At 31.5% G+C, this 24,077-nt stretch overlaps 1 protein-coding gene and 1 long non-coding RNA gene across 2 annotated transcripts; both read left to right on the top strand.

Annotated features, from left to right (window-relative positions):
* The first annotated feature begins 1,694 nt into the window (after positions 1-1,694).
* LOC139494776 (uncharacterized) lies at positions 1,695-6,400 on the top strand. Its single transcript, XR_011657145.1, has 4 exons — positions 1,695-1,829; positions 3,466-3,582; positions 3,881-3,999; positions 6,305-6,400. It is a non-coding gene; the product is annotated as an uncharacterized lncRNA (long non-coding RNA).
* Positions 6,401-13,773: 7,373 nt separating this feature from the next.
* LOC139494777 (uncharacterized) lies at positions 13,774-23,038 on the top strand. Its single transcript, XM_071282970.1, has 3 exons — positions 13,774-13,967; positions 20,584-20,743; positions 22,870-23,038. The coding sequence occupies exons 1-3, from the start codon at positions 13,784-13,786 to the stop codon at positions 23,036-23,038; spliced, it is 513 nt and encodes a 170-aa protein (XP_071139071.1). The 5' UTR covers positions 13,774-13,783.
* The last annotated feature ends 1,039 nt before the right edge of the window (positions 23,039-24,077 follow it).

The following is a 24,077-nucleotide window of genomic DNA, read 5'->3' on the forward strand; positions in this document are numbered from 1 at the left end:
TGATATGTCTCAATTATCCGAAGGTTTTGTTTTCTCTGTTCTTTAAAATGAAGGTGTTAAATATAGATTCCACAACTGCAACAAGTGTGTTACGATATTTGTCCACTCGAGATAATTAAATTTTAATATTCAAAGTGCGAGGCTTGCCGAGCTTTTAAATTATAGTAAAAATCTAACTGTCGAGAATGGAGAAATAACGTAATACACGAGTTATAGGGGTGGAATCTGTTTCTCTAATGATTTTTATCCTTCTTATTCAAAGATTTGAAGAAAGTTGTGTACTTTTCATGTGACTTCATCAGGTATGGTCGCCTTTTTTCATGACGTCCCAATAGGAAAATTCAGAAGAAACCAAGTAAATTTGCCGTCACGAATAAATTTCGACCAATCATTTGCCGACAACAGATTATTCACTAGTGAGGAGAAATATTTTTCTCATACCGACCAAGAAATGTGAAAATAGCGCAAAATTAGAGAATTAAATGTCCAACCAAATATAGTTTGTATTTTGGCTAATAAATTCTTATTCAATGTCAGTCGGCAACGCATAGGTGAAAGGTTAGTATCATCTAGAAAGAATATCAAATTGAACAACTAATTGGACTGTGTCAAGTCTTGTAAGATATTCTCGTTGTTTTAAATGTGACTTTTAGACGCAGTTTATAGAAATAGCATATTTGCCTTGCTTTCGATGAAGTGCGATATGATGATTTATTGATTGATTGATTGATTGGTTGATTGGTTTAACGCCTCCTCTAAACACTACTGTGCTATGCCGTAGAAGTCAGATTTAAATAGGAAGCCTGACTGCCTGGAGAGAACAAGCGACTCTCTTAAGGAAAACTGAAAATCCGTGACAATACAAATTTGAATCGAGTGCGGGATTCAAACTCACTACATCAGTGTTAACTTTGATATGCTATTGATACAGTTTTTAAACATAGAATTTGAATTTGATAGTGAGTCCTGATTATGCTACATAACAAATCTTTTCACTTTGTTTAAAAAGTAAAATATCGAAAATACTGAACTCCGAGGAAAATTAAAAACTTCAAATGACAAAATCAAATTATAAAACACATCAAACAAATGGACAACAACTGTCATATTCCTGACTTGGTACAGGTATTCTCAAATGTAGAAAATGGTGGATTGAACCTAGTTTTCAAGCGCTTAACCTCTCACTTTAATGACAGTCGCAACAAAAATTGAAAACGATTCCTCTAATGTTATTAGCATCAGACAGACCATATACAGTTTGGTTTTATTATAGATTTAATCCTGTACAGTATGTATCAATGCCTACCCTATACTGACTGTCAGTCATATTATATGTAGTAGCAGTATTTGTACATTTTCATAGATAGTTTCACAATGTTTAAGTTGATACCAAGTAGCATAACAATTATCTGATTAATTTGAATAGTGGGATTACAGTACAACTTACAAAATGTATTGATCACCCTAATGAGACTGTCATAGCATCATTAAAATTACCGACTATATTTTCAAATCCTAGAGAAAACAATTTTAACCATTTAAAAAAAATATACGTTTTATTCATCAATTTATCTATATTTACTTCTATTTATATTGTTGTTTATGTATGGTACAATGATCATGTTCCTATCTACAACAAAGCAACACAGATCCGGTTATCAGTATTGAATAATTCTTATATATATATATATATTATTTAAACACGGTAAGTTCTTTCATATGTCATGTTTGTTTATCTGTTGTTAAATAACTCTTCCTTAGGTACTAAACTTATGTATGGATAAATACCCTCTGTAGTTAACAGTACGTTGAGCTGCCTAAAAAGGCATGTAAGTACATTTAAAAAGCTTTCAACATTAAATGAGGTAGTATCAAAACTTTTTTTAATAAAAAAATATTATAACTGATAATAATTTCGACTAGGTATTTGTTTAACCAGTTATATTAATTGATTGTCGGTTGCATTTTGATAATCAACCGTAAACTAAATATAAGTCAAAAACACACTGACAATGTAATGGCATTATCAAAAAACGACAAAACGACAAACAACATTACACAAAACACACACAGAAAACGTAAAACTGATGCATTTTATATCTATCAAAACAGTTCAGTGTATATAGAAGGTGCAGGAAGATTGTTTTGACAGTTGTTATAATTTTCGCCAAATGTGGTAAACAATACAGTAAATGATGTAAAAATCGTATGTTGAATTTGATTTTTTTCTGTATGAAATTTATTCTACGAGAAAATTAAAGCATGAGATGACATTGTCGAAGCTTAAGCATAGCAAAATTATTCTAAAATTAAGGATGTTCATAGTTATAAACATATTTCCTGTTCAAACTATATGCCAGACAAAAAGTCAAAACCATTACAGTTGTTTGCATGATTGGCACACTGACTTTCAATCGAAAATGTTTTTACATTTTTATTTTTCGTTTTATGTATTCATGTTTTCATGATTTACTAAAATTGCTCATTTTTTTTAAACTCTGTATCTACGTTGAAGCATGTTTTCGTAGAAATCGTAAAAAGGATAATGTCAACTGAATAAACTTGATTCAACGATTGTATCTGTTCAAAACCCCATAACAATGATTATTTTATTCTATTCAAATATGACGCCTTACATTTTCCTCAGGAAATCAGAAAAGCCCTAACTTATTGGTACAAGCATTGTATCTTTTGTCAGTTTTTGTAACCTTGGTTTATTTAAGACGTAGATTAACGTGTCTTTTCTGTGTTTATTTTGTATCTTTTTGAATTTGAATCAGAACTAAATTATGAAAAAAATGTTACAAACCTTCCTGAAAATGATCAAAAGTACATTAAATGCAAACATGATCAACTAAAAAATGCATTAATGGAGGACATAATCTAAATAATCATTTTCAAAAGTCGAATTTTGTTAACGTCGCATGCAATATTTCCCTAAAGACATTATGTTTTGATGTATATTATGACCGTTTTGTATATCTTCGAATGTAGATTATGTTATTGTACCAGAAAATAGATACAAAATAAAATTATTTATATAATAACTATAGTTACTATCTGTAATTCGTGTATTTTAAAACATATGGTGTGTTGTCGAGTCTTTATATAATGGAACAAAAGATGTTTTACTCATGAATCTGTTTTTAATTTGATAGGTGCCTGTGTGCTGTTACGCATTCGTTTGATGTGTTTTGTCATTTGATTTTGCCATGTGATTAGGGACTTTCCGATTGAATTTTCCTCGGAGTTCAGTATTTTGGGGATTTTACTTTTTACGTAAAACGAAATGAACAGATTTATAACATTCTGAATTTAAGCAAAATAAGTCCTTTGGTGGCAAATATACACTTCTTCTGTCACTGAAATGCTGTATCACTATCATAATTGCTTCTTTAAAAGCAGTGATAAATATAAGAACTTGTAGATCTTTTAAGTTATTTTAACAGTACTACATCTTTCTAGACGGATATTGATTCATACATCATTGACACGTAGACACAACAGCTCTTGATTGACGTATAATTTAGCAGCTCCTATTGATTGTTAGTTCGTTTGTAAAGCTGTAAAATGGAATCAAAGGTAAACATTTCTTTTGGATTATTTAAGGATCTTACTTAAATTTACATAACCGTTTTTATGCAACACCTACTCTTAATTATAATAAAATGTTTGTAAATCATACAAATACATTTCAAACACCAACTAATATAAAAGGTGTTTTTGTCTAAATTTTCCTTGATGTATTTTAATCAAAGCACATTTGTCACTTATCATTAACACATTTGTACATATTTGATGATGATATTGACGACAAGGCGACGACGACGACGATGATGATGATTATGATGATCATGATCATGATGAGTTTTCATTGAAGATAACGTTATACACTGGACGAGATTTCAAGGGAAGAAGCAAAGATTTCACAGAATCATGCCCAGATTTACTTGACGACATCACCACGAGTTCATTGAGTGTCAAATGTAAGAGAGGGGTGTAAGTATACCAAATTTTATATACGTTTTCAAAATGTCAGTTTATTAAAAATTATTGTTGAAAAAAGAAATAGCATATAATTAAGACATCATTTTTTGAAGAAGAGAAAAATCGAAGGTAGCTGTAATAAACACATGATTATCATTTCCAATAGCATTAGCATTGTATGTATATAAAAAAAATATCAGAATGTAAGCTTAATGTCTCGATAAGCATAATTAAACTGTCATTCTTTCATGGGCTACTATACCTATTCGGTAGTTTGAAACTTTCCTAGATATACCAACTGGAACTGTCATGAGATGATCAAAGCTGTAAATGTTTCTCTAGACATTCCTATTTTGCACTAATTTTGCCCCTTTTATAGCAGACTTTTTCTTGTATTGTTATGAATTATTGTTTATTTTCAAATTAAGTAAAAATCCTGCTAACTTACGTTCATTTGATTACTTTAAAAACACTTACCATCAACTTGGTGATACTTTTGCTTAAAACAATCAGTAATTTTATATTTTACTGCAGAAATATACCCTTACGACCTTAATTCAATTCAACCTATACTGCCATCATTTGTCTATCCCAAATTCATGTATTTGGTTTTGATGTTATGTATATTATTCTCGTGGGATTTTGTCTATGTGTGTTACATTTTAGTGTTATGTCGTTGTTCTCCTCTTATATTTAATGCGTTTCCCTCGGTTTTAGTTTGTTATCCCGATTTTGTTTTTTGTCCATGGATTTAAATTTATGAGTTTTGAACAGCGGTATACTACTGTTGCCTTATTTATAGTCCTTTGGTAGATTTTGATATATCAGTTTTACATGGAAAACTCTGTGAATTAAATGTATGACTAAAGAAAAGTATTTTCGTTCCCGATTGTTAACTAGTATTTTAGATCGGTAGTGATCTTGTTGGTCCTTCTTATGGTGTGTTTATTTCAATTTGTTATACATGATCTGTTGTATTTTAATTAACTTTATTTACGTATGTCAGGTACACTATTAAGTCAGACATTTTCCTAATCACAAATTAATTAAACTGTTACCAAATGATTGCATAGATACAAAGATTTGGTTAAGAAATCTTGACCTTACCGGTAGACATTTGATTAGAAAAGGGGTTTCACATTCTCAATGTTACTGTGTTGTTGTTTCAAAAAGCTGTAAATATGAAAATAATCCATATAAACTGATTGCTACTTAAGCTTATTTTTTATGGTTTTCAATTTGATACCTGTATGAAAGTGGTTGTTGTTGGTTCCTGTCTTGTTTTTGTTTGTCGTAAATTGTTTTGTTATCGATTAGCGCGTTTGGTTTTTCGTTTGAATTCAGTTTCATTTGTCTTGTCATGTCAGGGCCTTTTGTGGACGACTATACGATATGGGTTTTTATATATAAGGTCCTAAGTTGATATATAACTGATTTAAACTAATGTGGATTCATTATTATTCGTTGGATACCAATTTCCGTGGATTTCGTGGGTACCGGTGAACCACGAATTCAAATGTTCAACGAATAACATATTTTCAATAGGCTTTGCATACAGAGACGGACAAAACCACGAAATCAAATTTCCACGAATATGCAGGTTTTCAGCAATCCACGAAAATTGATACCCACGAAAATAAATGAATCCACAGTACTTCATTTTATCTCTGATTGATAGATGGTATCATTATCGATCATACCACATTTCCTTATTTTCATTATGATAATTTTATAGAAGAGGACAGACTGATTCAAACTTTAGTACATTAAAAGCACTGATCATCGTATGAACATATATCTTGATTTAGAAAGACAAAACTCATACTTTGTGATTCAACAACCAGTTCAAGAATGAAAAGAAGCTATCATCGTCCTTTTCCGATACATAGATTATGTCCTCTTATAAAATATTAAGATTGGCAACAATGTTGAACTCATCTATCCAATCGAACTTGAATTAATGAACACCAATGATATAGAGTCAAGTGTAACTCATGTCTTGGTTAACTAGTCATTTGAGAACTGCAATTTTCGATAGAAGAGTTCAGCTTTCAATTTGTAGAATTTTTATAACTGTGTAGCAACATTCAAACAACGCCCGCATATAAATAATTGTATATTGCCCAGTTCATAAGATATTCCAGGTCAAATTGATATATTTTGTCTCTTTAATAACTAGCTGTCAAACAAGTGTTTACGATATCACATAGTTTTGTGGTTTGTTGATTAAATCATAAATACATGAATTCATTCATAGTGCAGTCATTTCTAATAGAAGATTTCAATAGACATTTATTCATCTTTTTCATTTGTGTAGGTGGATATTATACAGTGAAAAAAATTACAAAGGAAACGTTTTCGTCCTACAAGATAAAGACCAACATACAAGTATATTCTTTGGAGTGATGTACAACCAAAATATGGCAAACAGGGGTTGTGCGTCGTCCTTAGAATTACTAGACTGCAAAGTAAGTATAGAGCTATTATCAATCAGAATTTAAATGTAAATAGTTCAATTGCAACTTTCCGGTCTCGTTTATTTCAATTACCCATTGTTAAAGATACAATTTTCACTTAAATTGTACATTGTACTTTTCTGTCCAACAAGTCATTTAACACGTCATTTTAGTATAATACATATGATCGCTTATATTTCTTACTAATTCTTCTTGTTTCTTCAGGTAAAAAAGGTCGATGTCAACTTAATCAAAACAAATTGCAATCAAAAATGTGTAAACACGAAAAGAACAGGTCTGACGATAAGATATATATTACGTAATCGAATTAGAACAATAACTTTTCAATTTCTCGAATTTTATAAGAGTCATTCTCTGTAAAAACCAAAGAACCAAACTGAAGCTTAATAGGGTTTACCAAACAAAGAATAATTAATATAAGCAAATTATTGAATTAAAAAATAATTATGAACATTATAATTGGAGATAAATAAGCACACATAATTGATCATAATTAAAATAGAGAATAATAGGATGCAAAAGTAAGAAGAATAACTGTGGAAAACAAAATAATAAGGTAATACAATCAGAGGCGGATTTAGGGGGGGGCAGGGGGCCTGCTCTCCCCCCCCCCCCCTTTTGGGAAAAAAATTGGTTGCTTATATAGCGAATCACTGAAGCGTGACTGGAGCGGGCCCCCTCTTAGGTCAGTCAGTGGGCACTCACTTATGAAAATTTTTGGATCCGCCACGGACAATATAGATTATAAATCTCAGAATGAAGGACAAACATTAAAAAGAAATCAAATTACTATAGAAATCTACATTTTAATTATAAAATCATTTTCCTTAAAATTGTACAGAATAAGTATTTGTTTTAAAAATATAGAAAATGTGTAAAAAGTAAATAATACATAAAAATAAGAGGACCCCAATTCTTACACTCATGAAAGTCATGAAAGGAGGTACATTGTAAATTAAATATCTGTTTTGAAACAAATTTGATTCCTAGAAAGTGCTCCTTTTTTTCATTAAAAGACATGTTTGCATTGTCTTAGTAATTGAGAATGTTTAACAAATAATCAATGATGAATGATAATTATGAAAATTTATATATAACTTAAACTAATTCAAACTATAAAAGGGGGAAAAGGTGGGGGTGTCATGTCAATTTCATTTTATTTTCATTACTCACATTCTTGTCTAGATAATAAGATGAATAAAATCCTTTTCCTTTGGTGCACTACTTGCTAGTTTAAGGCTAGTTCTGTAAGGTAACGACTCGAGTCCAGAATCCTTGATGTGGTCAATATCTGGATGAAAACTTTTTGTTGGCATAACATGCGACGTGCACAATTTGAATTGTTTTTTCTTCTTCATTTAATTGTAATACAATATTGATGTGAAGATCTAGAGCTACTGTTGGTTTAAGACCATTCTCAGAAAAAAAGCAAACATTTGGTATATATATGGATATGTACTGCCTGTGTTTCACTGTTTCACTGTTTCAGTGTTTGGCAAGAGGTTCATCAAATGAGTTCTTCACAATCCACAAACTTTGGAGAGAAAATGCACTCCATAGTACTATCTACCTTGATATATCTTATTTTTACCAACAATATAATGGTTTTATCAGTGTCTGCATTTCGTCTGCACTTATTTTGGGCATTAACCCTTGTACTTCCTGTTGTTTCTTTATGTTTTCAATGAAGAAGAACCATAATGGGAGATAATTCATTGACACATAGTTGATTTTTTCAGTTTTCAATCCAAATCAAAAAACACATCCCTGATTTTTTTTTAATTTTTAAATGGGGGGTTTATCTTTATGATTTTGACAATATTTTCTATAAACTATCTCGGAAATTTTGTCAAAGCTTCAATGAATTTTGGTTTTCATTTAGATATCAGAATCACCCCCTTCTCCAATAGAAAATAAGCATATGTACACAATTGTCAGCCAAATATGTGATATATTTTTAGAAAGGCAAAGGTAACAGCTTTTAGATGTGATAATTGTCTCTATCATTTACTGTCAGGATTACGGGAAAATAAGCATTGATATTTAGGAATTTTTTTAGAATTTTCATTGAAAAAAAAACCCAAAATCAAAATGGCCGCTATTTCTATAGTAACAAAGCCCAAAATCAATTTCTAGAGTGTTAGTTGTTTAGTATATTAGTTATGTAGTATGTGTACAAATAATGGTAAAAATCTGTGACATAGGTGTGAACAGTTATTTTGGTCCTTACAGAGAATGGCTCATAAGATACAAGAAGGGAGAATAAAAACATTATGTCTTCGAAAATTAATATAGCTGTTTTGGACGTATCGATAATAAAGGTGAATAAACACAAAAGCGTCTTCAATATTTCGTATGCTTTACTAAGGTCGAAAATATACAAGAGAGACGTCGGCAAGTGACGACGTGATGGGCCTATTGTTACGTAAAATGGCTGTAAAACGTTAAGCAAATAAAAGAATAAAAATATTAAACTGAAACTACAACTACAACTACAACTAATTCACAACATTCTAGAGACCGCAAAATGCAATTACTGTGCATGTGTTGTTCATAAAATGGGTATTGAAAAAACACTTTTAACAATTAAAATTCATATTTCCAATGGCACCAGTTTCACAATTGGTCTCTTTGTAATCAGTTCATTTGATGTACGAAGTTTGACTGCTCTCACTACTTCATCTTTCCCGGTGATCAAATCTTCTTTAACTGCTAGTTTCCACATCATTCTCGGTGAATTATCCATGATTTGTACGACGAAACCGGATTTCACATGTGCGCTTTGGTCTCCAGCGACGCGATGAAATTCTCTTTATCCGGTTAGGTATTCCATTCTCCATCGTTTTGCAAAGTATTCAATTAATGTTATTTTATGGTGGTAACGTTTGTGTTTGCCTCTGTAAAATCAAAATTTTAATTATTGTGCTCTGAATCATAATTGTTCTCTTGTGATAACCTTCTTCCTTGTAGCAGATGTGACGGCGTAAGCGTCACTGGACCGCGAATGTCGGACAACACATACGTAATCGGACGATCGTTGATTACAGGTTCGATTTCTAAAAAAGTTGTTCATAATACGTAATACGTAATACGTCAGAATTTACTTGTGATTTCCCGAGCACTTTTTTAAATGTCGTTTTCGTAATTCCAATTAGTCTCTCCCACCATCCATCATAGCATGGTGTTGCGTTCGGAATAAATATCCAATTAATCTGAATGCTCATTTCCTTCGGAATATCATGTGAGGGTTGGTAAATTGTCTAAATACACTGTACTGGGAATTCCTCTCCTACTAACGAATCGTCTAAACGCTAATTTGAATAATTCGATTGTCATATTTGTAACAAGTTCTAGGTGTACGGCACGAATGCAAGCACGTGTGAATAAACACATATACGATTTTGTAACAAGTCCATTATCCTTAACGAATAGTGGTCCAGCGATTTCAACACCAGTTGTCGTAAACGGAATCATGTCGGTGACTCTATCCTTCGGTAGAGGAGGTGGAATTTGCTGTGGAAACGCTTTTTCGTTCACTTTTCGGCACTTTACATATTTCTGTACGATGCAGTTTTCGCATTGTCTAATAGAAGGTATTCAATATGGCGGATTTGCGTAATTGTCTGTCAAGCTCCTGAATGTAACATCTGCAGGTGCGCGCACAATTAAGTCCGTAAATTGATTTTTCTTCGCTAACAACACTGGAAACTTCAAGAGTCGTCAATCTGTGAATTGTGCATGCGTCCGGCGCATCGAATGACACCTTCTGTATCTATGGACAAGCGTAATTATCTTACAAAAGGTAGATTCTTGTTCTGTGACGGGTTTGCGAGTTGCTCCTTTTCACTTCTGAATTTTTCATTTTGAATATCCGAAAATCCATGTCCGAGTTGCGCGGTCGATTTCATCTTTTGTAATAATTTTTTCGTGTCTAGCATATTTCCACAAATTATACGGTCTCTTACTTTCAAATTTAAACACGTCGCATGTAACTCGTAGTAACTTATTCAATAACGATAATCTTGATTGATCGATTATTTTCGAAATTCCATTTAATGCACACGGTTTCATCTTTTCGCTGTCATCTGTTGTCATTACAAAAGAGTCTCTTGTTAAACTTGTGGGTTCCATGTAGACCAACTGTTCTCATTCGATATCAATGACGGTCAACAAAGTCGAAGATATGGTATGATTGCCAATGAGACAGCTCTCCACAAGAGACCACATGACCCAGACATTAACAATCAGGTCACCGTTCGGCTTTCAACAACGAGCAAAGTCCATACCGCACAGTAAGCTTTAAAAGAACCCGAAATGACAATGTAAAACAATTCAAAAGAGAAAACAAAAGGCCTAATGTATTTACAAAAAAAATGAACAAAAAAAGCAATATGTTACACCTAAACAAACGAGGTTTGTTTGGCAATAATGTTATCTCTTTTATTAAACTGGTAATGTTTTATTGTTCCTAATCTATCTATAAGCATAATCGCTTACCCTTAAATAAGATTATATTGTATCCTGCAAACGACAAGAAGTTACTGTTGGACAAACTATTGTTTCCTTTATCTGATCAAAATTTTGTATATGTCTTCTATTTTTTACACGTCTGTTTTACCGTTTGACCAATAAAATTTAAAAGATCTGTTCTTCTAAAATTTCTCTTACATTAAGATGAATAAATGAAGAAATTATCCTTAAATTCACTGTCAGTTTTGATTGTAAGAGAATTTCGTAGTACCCGACAATAAAAGACTTTCAACATCAATTGCTAATCCTCGTCAATCAAGAAATGACTCGATCTCCTCCCCGTGGATTTACAATAGAGATATAATTTTAAAGGTTTCAAGTTCTTAAATGGTCTTTACAAAAATCTAAGATGTTTATTAAGATGAGAGTGGAAGAAATGATAATTACAGTTTATAGATTTATTATTGGGCTCCATTTTTAGGATTTCACTGAAGAGCCGATTTGTACAGTGTACACAGACTGTTTTTCAGGGCGGTCACTGACTTTCACTGACGATGTACAAAACATTAAACACTATAAGTTTGATAAAGAAGTGTCTTCAATTCAGGTGAAAAGTGGTGCGTAAGTATCTTTCCTACTATAAAAAAAAATTACCCTTTTCCAGGAAAAGATTAAAGTAATAGTAACCTCTTTCTTTACTGTATCGAGATCAAATAAGGTTTAAACTGTTCTGTGAAAAAAATGAAATTATCAAGAAAAAAAGCTTTCAACTCCCTCAGGCAAAGATAATCAAAATTGGATTTGGCGTCTCTTTTTTGTTACTTTTTTTATAATGTTCCTCAGTGATTGAAATAAGCAAACAGCCTTTGCTTTCATATTTTTAAGTTTGAGTTCCTGATGTAAGTAAAACCAGAAATTCATTTTGGTTTCCAAGAATTGTATTTGCACACTGCCATAACATGGAAATATACACTAATTATACTACGTCATTGCTACATTTTTAACTGATTTTTTTTAATATAGACTGTGTTGATTGTTCCTCATAACAAAAAAAATGTCTTACTGTTTAAATTTGTGTTTTAATTATTATCTTTGCATGCGATCGTTCATATTTTAAGCACTTAAATTGAATCTTACAATATTGCAGTACAGACTTTCAATCAGGCATGGTGTCAACGTTTCATGTTTGATTTAGTTTGAGACTCATTTTTTCATAATGCAAGAGGAATCACGTACAGAAGGTTCAACATAATTTACTTCACAAGCATATGAATCATCAAGCTTTCTCTAACTAAATGTTATTTCAATAGGTGGGTTGGATACACTGCACCTTCTTACGCTGGGTTGCAAACTCTGTATCGGAAAGGGACTTATAAAATGTCTGATACCCCACCAATGGATAACGGAGGACTTGCCCATCACAGCCTGTGTTCGTTCAGAAAAATTATCTTGGTAAATAAATATATATTATTTTTGTTATATACTTAAGGTGTTTTTCTCTATATCTAATGAAATGTGCAAATTTCAAGAGTAGTATGTATTTCATGTGCAAGACTTTTAATTTTTTTTTTAAATAAGTGCTTTATCATATTTCCGGCAGTATTTTACAAAAATCAGATTTTTGTAAACAACTTTGCCATATAATGGTAGATAACTCAGATAAAATAGGATATAAAAAATAAACTAACTGTTATAATAGAATGTGTTGTGAATATAAATATTTTATTATGTAGCAAGAAAACGAGTATCGTGACCCCATTATTTCTTTTTCTTATCTGAAAGAATATTATTAGAGCTATATTCTATCATAGAACGCTATAGTGGGGTTTTCATTTTATGTTATTGGGTTTTCCATGGATATTCTATACACAATCTTTTCTTTTTTTTTTCTACAATCCGTAACTTCATAAAAAGCACGGTTACCTATACATTTTATCATATTCAAAAATATAAACTGTATTTTCATAAATTTAAAAAAAAATCTTTGCATTTTTTTTGAGACCACCAATCTACCGTAATGTCAACGGTTATCAACATGTGTACAAAACTTATAGACAGAAAAAGTTATCATCAAGCCTAAAACGGACAACACTAACCGTAAATGAAACAGACAAAATCAAACAACCGTGCAACGAACAGTACACAAAAACTGAAGGTTGAAACACAATAAACCTTAAGCTGAACATTTATCAAATCATATTTTCTTTAAACATGAACACACGGTGAGTCCCAACTCAACACACTATTTAAATTTGTTGTTATCAATAATAACAAATAAATACAAACAAAGCAGTCTGACATTCAAAGAAGATAATTAAAATTTTCATATACTACACAGCCAATTTTGCATAAGTACTATGTCTGTACCAAAAATCTGTAGTACTGGAAAATCTACTTTTCATATTCAGTACTTTTGTTAATTTAAAATTAATGTTATATGTAGGTACCTGTATCTTACAGTATTTGATTTGTACTTGAAAATTTAAGTGCTATATATTTTTGGTTACAACGTTATCTTTGCAGCATTTTGATAGTACCGCGGTATGTCCATTTCAAATCTCTTAAAATTATGATTTTCAAACATGGAATATTGTGATCGCTTTTGGTAATATTTCTGTATCAAAATTTCAAGTACAAATCAAGTACTGTAAAATACAGGTACGTAAATAGTACAATAATTTTAAAGTAAAGAAATAGTACTAAAAATCAAAAGTATATTTTCAGTACTACAGATTTTAATTACAAAAATAGTACCTATGCAAAATTGGTTGTGTATTTTATATTCGTCATCTTATACCACCATACAACCACAATTATATCTGTATGTGTTAAAGAAACCTGCGGGTAAGATGAAGCTGAAGAGTATTGATTATGACTTGAAAAAGAGTAAAATCCAAAATACAACTTCAACTGTCTTCAAATGGGCTCAAGTGAATAATACATCAGCAGAGCAGACTCTAACAAAAACCGACGTTCTAACAGAAAGGGACGATACATATGAGTTCAGGTGGGATAAAGCCTCTAAAATACCAGGTAAAAATAATTCCAAATTTCGCAAGAAAGGAGTAGGTCCGGAAAGACCGAATTTGGCATCAAATTTCATGTTTATCTGACGACAGATTTTGACCACTTTTTAAACACTTAAGTGTCAATTTTATTTTATTCAATTAGTAAGTGTGAAAGATTTTAACTGTTATATTCATAAAAAAAAAGCACAGATTCAAACTTAAATATAAAAAATCTATCAAATATTACGAAAAATATCATTTTTCAGATGGTTTTTGTCAAAAATGAAAGTGACGCATCCGTGTTAATCCTCAGCCTTTATATATGTTATGTATTATCATAAAATAAAACTTTCATTTCAATACTAAAGATGAACATGAATGCGACCACTTTCGTTTTACACGAAAACCGTCTAAAATTTAACTAAAATGCTCGAATTGCGAAGATTTCAGTAATTTAGCATGACTTAATGGTTCTACTTCCCGATATATGTGCATTGTATTATCAAAATCAGCCCAAATTTCTGTAGCAGAAGCATTTTACTGTCCAATGAATAACTAAAGGTTTACATTTTAACAATTTTGTAAAACTGCTATATTTTGGGGCCAAAAAGGGGTCTTACTGGACCTACTCCTTTCCAAATTACACATAGTATTGAGATACATTTGGTATGCTATCCAATGTTCACAGTTGTCACAAATAATGTAAAATGTACCTATCAATTTTATAGTAAACATATCCTTTTTGAAATAGCTACATGTATATGTTTGATTTGGTTCAAATTCATCGTTTCATGGCTTTTCAATTAATGCAGACTATGCCTGTATATGGAATGTGTTTTCATCATTGCCAATGGTTGTACTGGGACGTATTATTGCCTACAATGTAAATATTCAAACTCTGCCTGATAGCTGTCTCATTTGCAATCATGCCACATCTCATTAGTTGATATTTCATCTGTTCATCATTATTTTTTAAAGAATTGGTATTACATTTCATACTGTTATTCAGGTAAAAACCACAATTGATTCAAAATATATAACAATTGTTTAGGTCGACATTTTAAAAAATCACACGCACTTCCCTTTAGTTGATTTTTTTTTCTTTTTAGCTCACCTGGCCCAAAGGACCAAGTGAGCTTTTATCATCACTTGGCGTCCGGTGTCGTCTGTCGTCCGTCGTCGTCGTACGTCGTCGTTAACTTTTACAAAAATTTTCTCCTCTGAAATTATTGGGCCAAATTAAACCAAACTTGGCCAAAATCATCATTGGCGTATCTTGTTTAAAAAATGTATCCGGTGACCCGGCCAACCAACCAAGATGTTTGCCATGGCTAAAAATAAAACATAGGGGTAAAATACAAATTTGAGCTTATAACTCAAAAAAGCATTTAGAGCAAATCTGAAATGGGGGTAAAACTGTTTATCAATTCAAGTTGTATCTGCCTTTAAAATGAATCGCACAACCCGTTGTTGGGTTGCTGCCTCTTATCTTGTAATTTTAAGAAAACTTTGCTGTTTTAGGTTATTATCTTGAATATATTTATAGAAAGAGATAAATTGTAAACAGCAATAATGTTTAGCAATGTAAGATTTACAAATACGTTGACCCCTTTAGGACTTATTGCCCTTTAAACATGTTAAAGTCATTTTTTAACCATTTTTCGTAAATCTTAATAATCTTTTACAAAAATCGTCTCCTCTGAAACTACTTGGCCAAACTAATCCAAACTTGGCCATAATCATCATAGGGGTATCTTGTTTAAAAAAAATGTGTCCAGTGACCTGGTCAACCAACCAAGATTGCCGCCACGGCTAAGAATAGAACATAAAATAGAGTAAAATGCAATTTTTGGCTTATAACTAAAAAAAACAAAGCATTTACAGCAAATTAACGGGGTTAACTTGTTAATCAGGTCATGGTCTATCTACCCTGAAATATTCAGATGGATCGGACAACCCGTTGTCGGATTGCTAACCCCTGAATTGGTAATATTAAGGAAATTTTGCTGTTTTTGGTTATTATCTTGAATATTATTATAGATAGAGAAAATGTAACAGCAATAATGTACAGCAAAGTAAGACCTTAAAATTAATAAACACTAGAACACACCCGTGATATCGCGGGTCCGTGACTGAATTAATGTAAATAACAATGCGTAAGCCTTATTTTAGTATTGGTATTATCATCTGATAAAGTCATACTGATTATAAGATACACAGTATTCTCTGCTTTCAAGATATTTCTGTTTGAACCCGTCGACCTGGAACTTGTGAATTATTGGTATTTATTAATTATTTGGAAAACAAAAGGTCCTGGAATGGAGTATTCTTTAATCAACAGCATTGTAAATAAAGTTGAATTCTTGTATTCGCTGTTGACGTCATGCCCGCTAACAAATTGAAAACTGTACCTATACGCTTTATTTTAAGTCCAGAATTTTAGTATTCGTATTGTTATCTTAGAAAGTCTTACTGATTATAATACTACAATAGGGAACAATTTGAAAATGATTGAATTTAGGAGTGTCAACCCTGTGATTATGACCCGTTTGCCTAATACATCTTTTGGTGGTGCGCCTGTCAAATGCGGAATGTACAGATAAGGTAATAGGTAACAGCCAGGTGAATATACTATTGGTATCGGTATCGGACTCGACCCGGAACTTGTTAATCATTGGCAATATTAATTATGTGGAAAACAAAAGGGTCTGGAGTGGTGTAATTTTTTATCTACACCATTGCCCTATATTAGTTATATATAAAGTTGAATTCTTTGATTTGTCGTTTTTACCCAATGACGGCTGACAAATTGGACCTCATAATTTTAGTATTATAGATGACCAAAATGGTCCATTGACCCCCTAAGTAGTAATTGTCCTTTAGAGTCAATGTTTGACAATTTTCCTAAAATTTGTAAATTTGTACTAATATTTGCCACTGAAACTACTCGGCCAAAATCATTATAGATAATTATAAGCAGCAAGAATGTTCAGTAAAGTACGATGTTCAAACACATCACCGTCACCAAAACACAATTTTGTCATGAATCCATCTGCTTCCTTTGTGTAATATTCACATAGACCAAGGTGAGCGACACAGGCTCTTTAGAGCCTTTAGTTTTTTACATGTATCAAACTACACATCGTCATTATATGGCAATTTGCATATTAGATTTTAGCGAGAGAAATTTATGTATTAAGGAAAAATTATTCCACCAGGGTTTTCGATATCACAAACTAGTCAAAACATTTACTAAATTTTATCATCGGTATAAGGAAATAATTCGAAATAATTCGTAAATAAAACTCAACATGCAGACATCTTATACGATCAGGTATTTCACATCCAATCTGGTAATATTCTTTACAAAGCACAGAAATGTCATTATTTACCTCAAAAGCTTACAAAACCTTTGAACAGACTTCTTAAGAAGGGATATAGTTACGATATTACTGTCAGTTCATTAAAGATTGCATATTTTGGCTTTAATATTGATTCACTTATAGGGTGGGTCTTTGCATCGGAACTAATTAGATATAGGAAGATGTGGTGTGAGTGCCAACTAAACACATTTATTTAAAGAACAGTTGTTGGCATCACACGGGTGATGTTCTTCTCATATATAAGTATGATACTAAACCCCTGACGGGAGGGATTGTGGTTGATATTCATATGATAAAGACATAATCTTTCAATCAGTTTAATTGAGGCCAGGTGCTAGCATGTCAGTTAACTGTTAGTAGTCTGTTGTTATTCATGTATTATTGTCATTTTATTTATTTTCTTTTGTTACATCTTCTGACATCAGACTCGGACTTTTCTTGAACTGAACTTTAATGTGCGTATTGGTATGCGTTATCTTTTCTACATTGGCTAGAGGTATAGGGGGGGTTGAGATATCATTAACATGTTTAACCCCGCCGCAACTTTGCGCCTTCCCAAGTCAGGAGTCTCTGGCCTTTGTTAGTATTTTATGATTTTTAATTTTAGGTTCTTGTGTATAAATCGGAGTTTACTATGACGTCCATTATCAGTGTACAAGTATACATATTTTTAAGGGCCAACTGAAATTATGCATGTTTGCAGATGACACCCAGGTATTTAATAAAAATGAAAAATCTGTAGAAAATACTTTTAAAATTTTGTCCTTATACGAAAAAGCTTCGGGTTCTAAAATAAACTATGACAAAACAAAAGGCTTACTATTAGGGGCTTCTAAAAGAAAACGATTTAAATTTGATAAAATCAAATGGATCACAGGCAATGTTAAAACATTAGGGGTGTGCCATGGTTATGAAATAGATGACGATGATATTTGGAGAAAAATTATAGAAAAAGTTAAAAATTGTATACATGTATGGAAAAGTAGGAAGCTTACATTTAAAGGTAAAACACTTATAGTAAAAAATATGATACTTTCTCTTTGTTCTTACGAGATCGAAATACGAGGAATTCCGGATAAATACACTAAAGAGCTAAATAATATGATTTGGAACTTTATATGGGACGGAAAAGTGAACCAGGTAGATAGAAATGTCTGCTGTTTGGATGAAATAAAAGGGGGGATGGGAATGGTAAGTATAGATACGTTTATAAAAAGTAAACAAACAAAACTTGTATATCGTTTAATTCAGGAGCCATTGGAAAGCTGGAATGCGATCGGTAAGTATTGGCTTCAGAAATTTGACGAAAAATATAATGATGCCTTTTTTGTATGTAAATGTTCAAGTTTAAATGGTTTAGATATGAACCAACTACCACAATTTTATCAGAAAATTATAGATACGTGGTCAGGATTCATTCAAAAGGTTGATTCACCTCCATATAAAAGTGCCATTTTAAATACGAGGATATTTGGAAACTCTTCTATCCGTTTCAAAAATAAACCATTGTTTTACTCTTCTTTTTTAAAAAGCGGTATCACAACTATCCAGGACATTTGGAATTCAGAAACTACAGATTTCATTAGCTGTAATGAAATTTATAGGAAGCTGATTGATCGGCGAAATTGTATTTCCGAATTTTCAAAAATAAAACAGGCAATTCCTAAAGATTTCGTGCAAATTTTGAAATCTTGCAGAAACCAGAATTTGCATTATGAAAGTAAATTAAAGATATCAAATGACCTTGAGATCATTAACTTAAACAACCGAAAAATCAAACAATCAAAGTTAAAACTCAATTATATTCGTACGGTTTTAAATAAAGATGTATCTCCAAAATGTCAAATTAAGTGGGAGGAAATATTTGGAACAAATATACCTTGGGAAAATATGTGGTCGGGATTGAAATATTTGAAAATTGAAAATAAAGTAAAAGAATTCCAATGGAGATCCTTGCACAATATTTTATATACTGAAGAAAGATTAAAAAAAATGAAGTTATCAAATGGAAAATGCCACATTTGTCAAAATGACAATAATATAGAAACCCTGCAACACTTATTTTTCAGTTGTTGCACATCACAGTTAATTTTAAAAAACCTCCAAGAAATACTGATCAAATCAAACATAGGAATAAACAATCCGTTTGGTGAAAAGGACGTGTTATTGGGTAAAAACACGGGAGAACTAAAATATGATAATTTTTTAAACATAATTATCTTATATTTTAAATGGACACTATGGAAAATTAGGAATTCAATAAAATTTAACAAAACGCCTAAAACACCACAAGATATTTATAAAATCTGGAAACAAAACTTGAAAATTAATCTTAAATTTGTTCTTCTTTTGAAAGGCGTTGATATCATAGAGAAGACAAAATTGGAGTCTGTAATAAAGAAAATTTAGACATTTAATATAGTATAATATAGCTTGATTCAAAGTAAATTTTTCATGGTTTATAGTATTAGAATATCGATTGTATCAATTTATATAAACATAAAAAAAAAGTGATAAAAAAGTATTAGCTTATCATGTTTATTGTAGTAAATGCAAATCTTTTATGTGGGTATCTTATACTTATTTACTTACTATGTTGTATTAAAGTATAGAACTGTTAGATGCTTCTAACATTATATGGTTATATTTTTTACACTAAATGTAAATCCAAGGTTAAAAGTGGACTACTTTTTTTATTGCCTTCTATTTCCCCTGGATAGATGGTTTCAATTTGTAAACAGGGACCCTTAGCCTGATCCTGTACGACTAAGGTAATTGTAAACAGGAAATATTTAGGAATAAAACGTTTATATGTCTTAAAAAAAAAAAAAAAAAAAAAAGGGCCAACTGAAGGACAACTACGGGTGCGGGAGTTTCTTGCTACATTGAAGACCCATTGGTGGCCTTCGGCTGTTGTCTGCTCTATGGTCGGGTTCTTGTCGCTTTGACACATTCCCCATTTTCTTTCTCAATTTTATCATGTTTTATTGATATTTGCCTACAGTGCTAGAGCATGAATTTGTTTATAGAGCAAACAAAGGACATTATACAAGATTATTTTTACTCATTTTCTCTTTTTTAACTCATTTATATATATATTCTAGATTAATACTTTTTGATATGAAGTGAAAATTCCCCATTATAATAAAATATCTACATATGAACTAGATCTATTTATTTCCCTGCTTATGAAGATAAAACTTGAATTCTCTGGTTTTACATTAATTGTGTGAATAAGTGTAAAATTTCTCATTTCAGCAACCTTAAAAGCAAATATTAGTATTCCATGTAATGGTTCTGCTGGGGTCAGCTTGAGTACTGAAATGTGTGTTAGGATGGGGAGTACAGCAGGAACACAAACGTCCAAAACTGACAAATTGGTTGAAGAGTATCCTGCAAAAATTCCACGATATTCCACGTTTGTATATGTATAACATGTATAATATAAACAAGTCTAAATTGAAAACTACGTTCAAACCTATGTTATGCCACATACATAAGGTGTCAATATATTTTGTGTACACCAGATCCGGATTTCATCTATAAATGTCTCTTTAGTGATGTTAGGGATCGAAACGGTATTTGGAAGGCCATATATAATTTACCCTCATTTTAGATAGACTCTTGAATTCTAAGAGTCAATAGGATTAACGGATTATATAAACCGGAGGAAAAAATATGATACAAGCCCAAACGAAAAAAAATAAACAAGTCTAAATTGAAAACTACGTTCAAACCTATGATTGCGTTGGACAAAAACCACAATTTTTATACGTGTGCATCATGTGCATGCAAAACAAATTTCGTTGTAGAAAGGTCTTAATACAGCACAAACCACATTTTCCAAAAGATCAAAAAAGGGAAAAAGTATATTTAAACAAAACGCATTTGACTGACAGGTCAAACAACTGATGTTCTTAAATCCTGCTGACTGCAATTCGCGATTGCCAAATAAAAATGATCACACAATGTAACAAAATGAATCTTAATATAACTGTTAATACTAAACAGAAAACAATTAACTAGTGACCAAGATGGTATGCCATAAACATAAGGTGTCAATAATTATTGTGTATACCAGATCCGGATTTCTACAATAAACGTCTCTTCAGTGATGTTAGGGATCGAAACGGTATTTGGAAGGCCATATATAATATTATTCGAGGAGTCAATAGAACGAACGGATCATATAAACCGGAGGGAAAATATGATACAAGCCCAATTGAAAAAATATAAATAAGTCTAAACTGAAAACTACATTCAAACCTATGATTGCGTTGGATAAAAAAAAACGCAATTTTAATACGTGTGCATGTAAAACAAATTTCGTTGAAGAAGGGTCTAAATACAGCACTAACAACATTTTCCAAAAGACCAAAAAAGTGAAGAAGTATATTTAAACAAAACGCATTTGACTAACAGGTCGAACAACTGATGTTCTTTAATCCTGCTGTATAATATGAAATACTTTACTGTACCTACTTTATTATACGTTATCAACTTCTATGATCAAAGGAGTTTGTTATCCTGACTGTTAAACTGTTTATAGTTTGATTAACTTTTAAATAGTTATATTTGTATGTTAAGCAAACTATCGTCATTTAAACTGTGCCCTAATACAAAGTCTAATGATATTATATCGGTATAGTAGATTATCAAAAGTTATATTATATCTATTAGGTATAAGAATATGTGGTATGAGTGCCAATGAGACAACACTCTAATCAAGTACGTTCTTCAACACAGAGCCTTGGCTAACACCAAACAGCAAGGGCTCAAAAAATGACAAGATTAAGTTTAAACCCATGCAAAGGTGAAAAACAACGGTCTATTTTACATTAAAAAAAATACGAGAAACGAGAAACACTTATAAACCACATAACCAAACGACAAAACACTGAACATTAGGTTCCTGACTGAGGATAGGTGTAAACAAATGCAGTGGGTTTGAATATTTCAGCATTTGTCAACTTTCATACTTACCTGAAACATAGTGTTACATCCCAACATAGAACGACACACTATGAAATATCAATTGAATCAATCAACAAACATATTTACACAGGTGAACATACACTGTCTTACTAGAGACAATATTTTATGGATTGTTCAAAAACTTCATTTTCATTTATAAGTCAATTACTTATGTGAACCGCAACTCTCAATTACTTAATCAAACCAAAATACAGTCTGGTATACATTTTTCCTGGCAAAAAAGAATAAATTGTGACTTGGATGGAGAGTTGTCTCATTGGCATTCACACTCCATATTCTCAAATCTATCGTCTGCGTACAATATTTTGTATGAAATATTGTCCGGTATAGAATACTTTATATTAAAATCAAAATGCTGGATTTTGTGTAAAAAGAAAAAAAAACTATCTCTCTTATTCCTTTTATATGAAAGGGTGTTCAGAACGGAACTGAATAGCTCTACGATTCTCTGTATTATTATCATTTACATATGTTTTTAATTTAATTGTAATATGCACAAAAAAGAAAACACTTTTTATATCACGTTGATATTGTTTTGTATAATTGTAGTGTTACGGCAACATCGACATTTACCGAAGGAAAAACCATCATTCCTTTTACCGCCATACTGTACTACGGAGACGACATCGAACACACATTTGCAGAAAAGGGCGTTTTTTATGGATGTAATTTCTTTGATTTCAAAAACGTATTCAAGGAAACAAGTTTAACAGCATAAACATTCTTCTGTATATATCTTCTGTATTTTACAGTGTAACAAGTATAAATAAAACAATCTGATCTTTTCATTTATTCCACACATATATATATATATATATATATATATGTATATTATGTAATCATGCGTTCTTCTTACATAAGTGACATAATAGATAACCAGATTTTCTTAATTTTTGTTGCTGATTTCACATTTCTTGATCGATCAGAGAACATATCCCCTTTACTAGTGAAATATCCGTTCTCGGCAAATGATTGCTCAATATTTACTTATAAGGTTTCTTCTGAATTGACCTTTTGTGACGTCATGAAAAAAGCGTCCATGTCTGGTGACGTCACATGTACAGAACACAACTTTCTGCAAAATCCTTGAAAAGGAAGGATAAAATTATAAGAGAATTCAACCACTATAACTCGTATATTACGTTATTTCTTCAATGAATTGAAGGCAGTGGGTTGATTTTGCATTTAAAACTACTTTATTTTTCTTTTCGCATTATAAATTCAGACATTACAAACAAAGTAGAATACTAGTCTTGACTTTCAATCAAATGTTTAATAGTTTGGAAAATGCTTATATAGATATATATACAGTCCTTGGATGGTGTAAACTTCCCACTAACACCATACACCATTACACCATACACGTTACACCTTTGCACCATACACCTTACACATTACACCATACACCATTACCCATTCTATCTACACGATCCGAAATTACCCATATTGCAATTAAATTTCCAATATTAAGATTATTATTATTGTTGATGTTTACAATTTGAAAAAAAAAACAAAATAAAAAAAACTTCGTTTTCAACTAATGAAATGTCGTACACCATCATTCACACCATTCCCGATAACACGTTCCACAATCACACCATTCCCCATACACCATTACACCATTCCCCTTACACCATACACCTTACACCATTGCACCATACACCATACACGTTTTTTGGGGAAGTTTACACCATCCAAGGGCTGTATATATATATATACATTTGTATATATGTGTTTCTATGCTCATATTTTTTGTT

Source organism: Mytilus edulis, chromosome 11 (assembly GCF_963676685.1).
Source record: "Mytilus edulis chromosome 11, xbMytEdul2.2, whole genome shotgun sequence".
Lineage (NCBI taxonomy): Eukaryota > Metazoa > Mollusca > Bivalvia > Mytilida > Mytilidae > Mytilus > Mytilus edulis.

Bases quoted from the DNA above. Each gene is read 5' to 3' on its own strand.
- LOC139494777 (XM_071282970.1), top strand. From the start codon at position 13,784: ATGAAGCTGAAGAGTATTGATTATGACTTGAAAAAGAGTAAAATCCAA. The intron at 13,968-20,583 runs GTAAAAATAATT...TTCTCATTTCAG, and splicing joins TAAAGCCTCTAAAATACCAG to CAACCTTAAAAGCAAATATT. The intron at 20,744-22,869 runs GTTTGTATATGT...GTATAATTGTAG, and splicing joins AAAATTCCACGATATTCCAC to TGTTACGGCAACATCGACAT.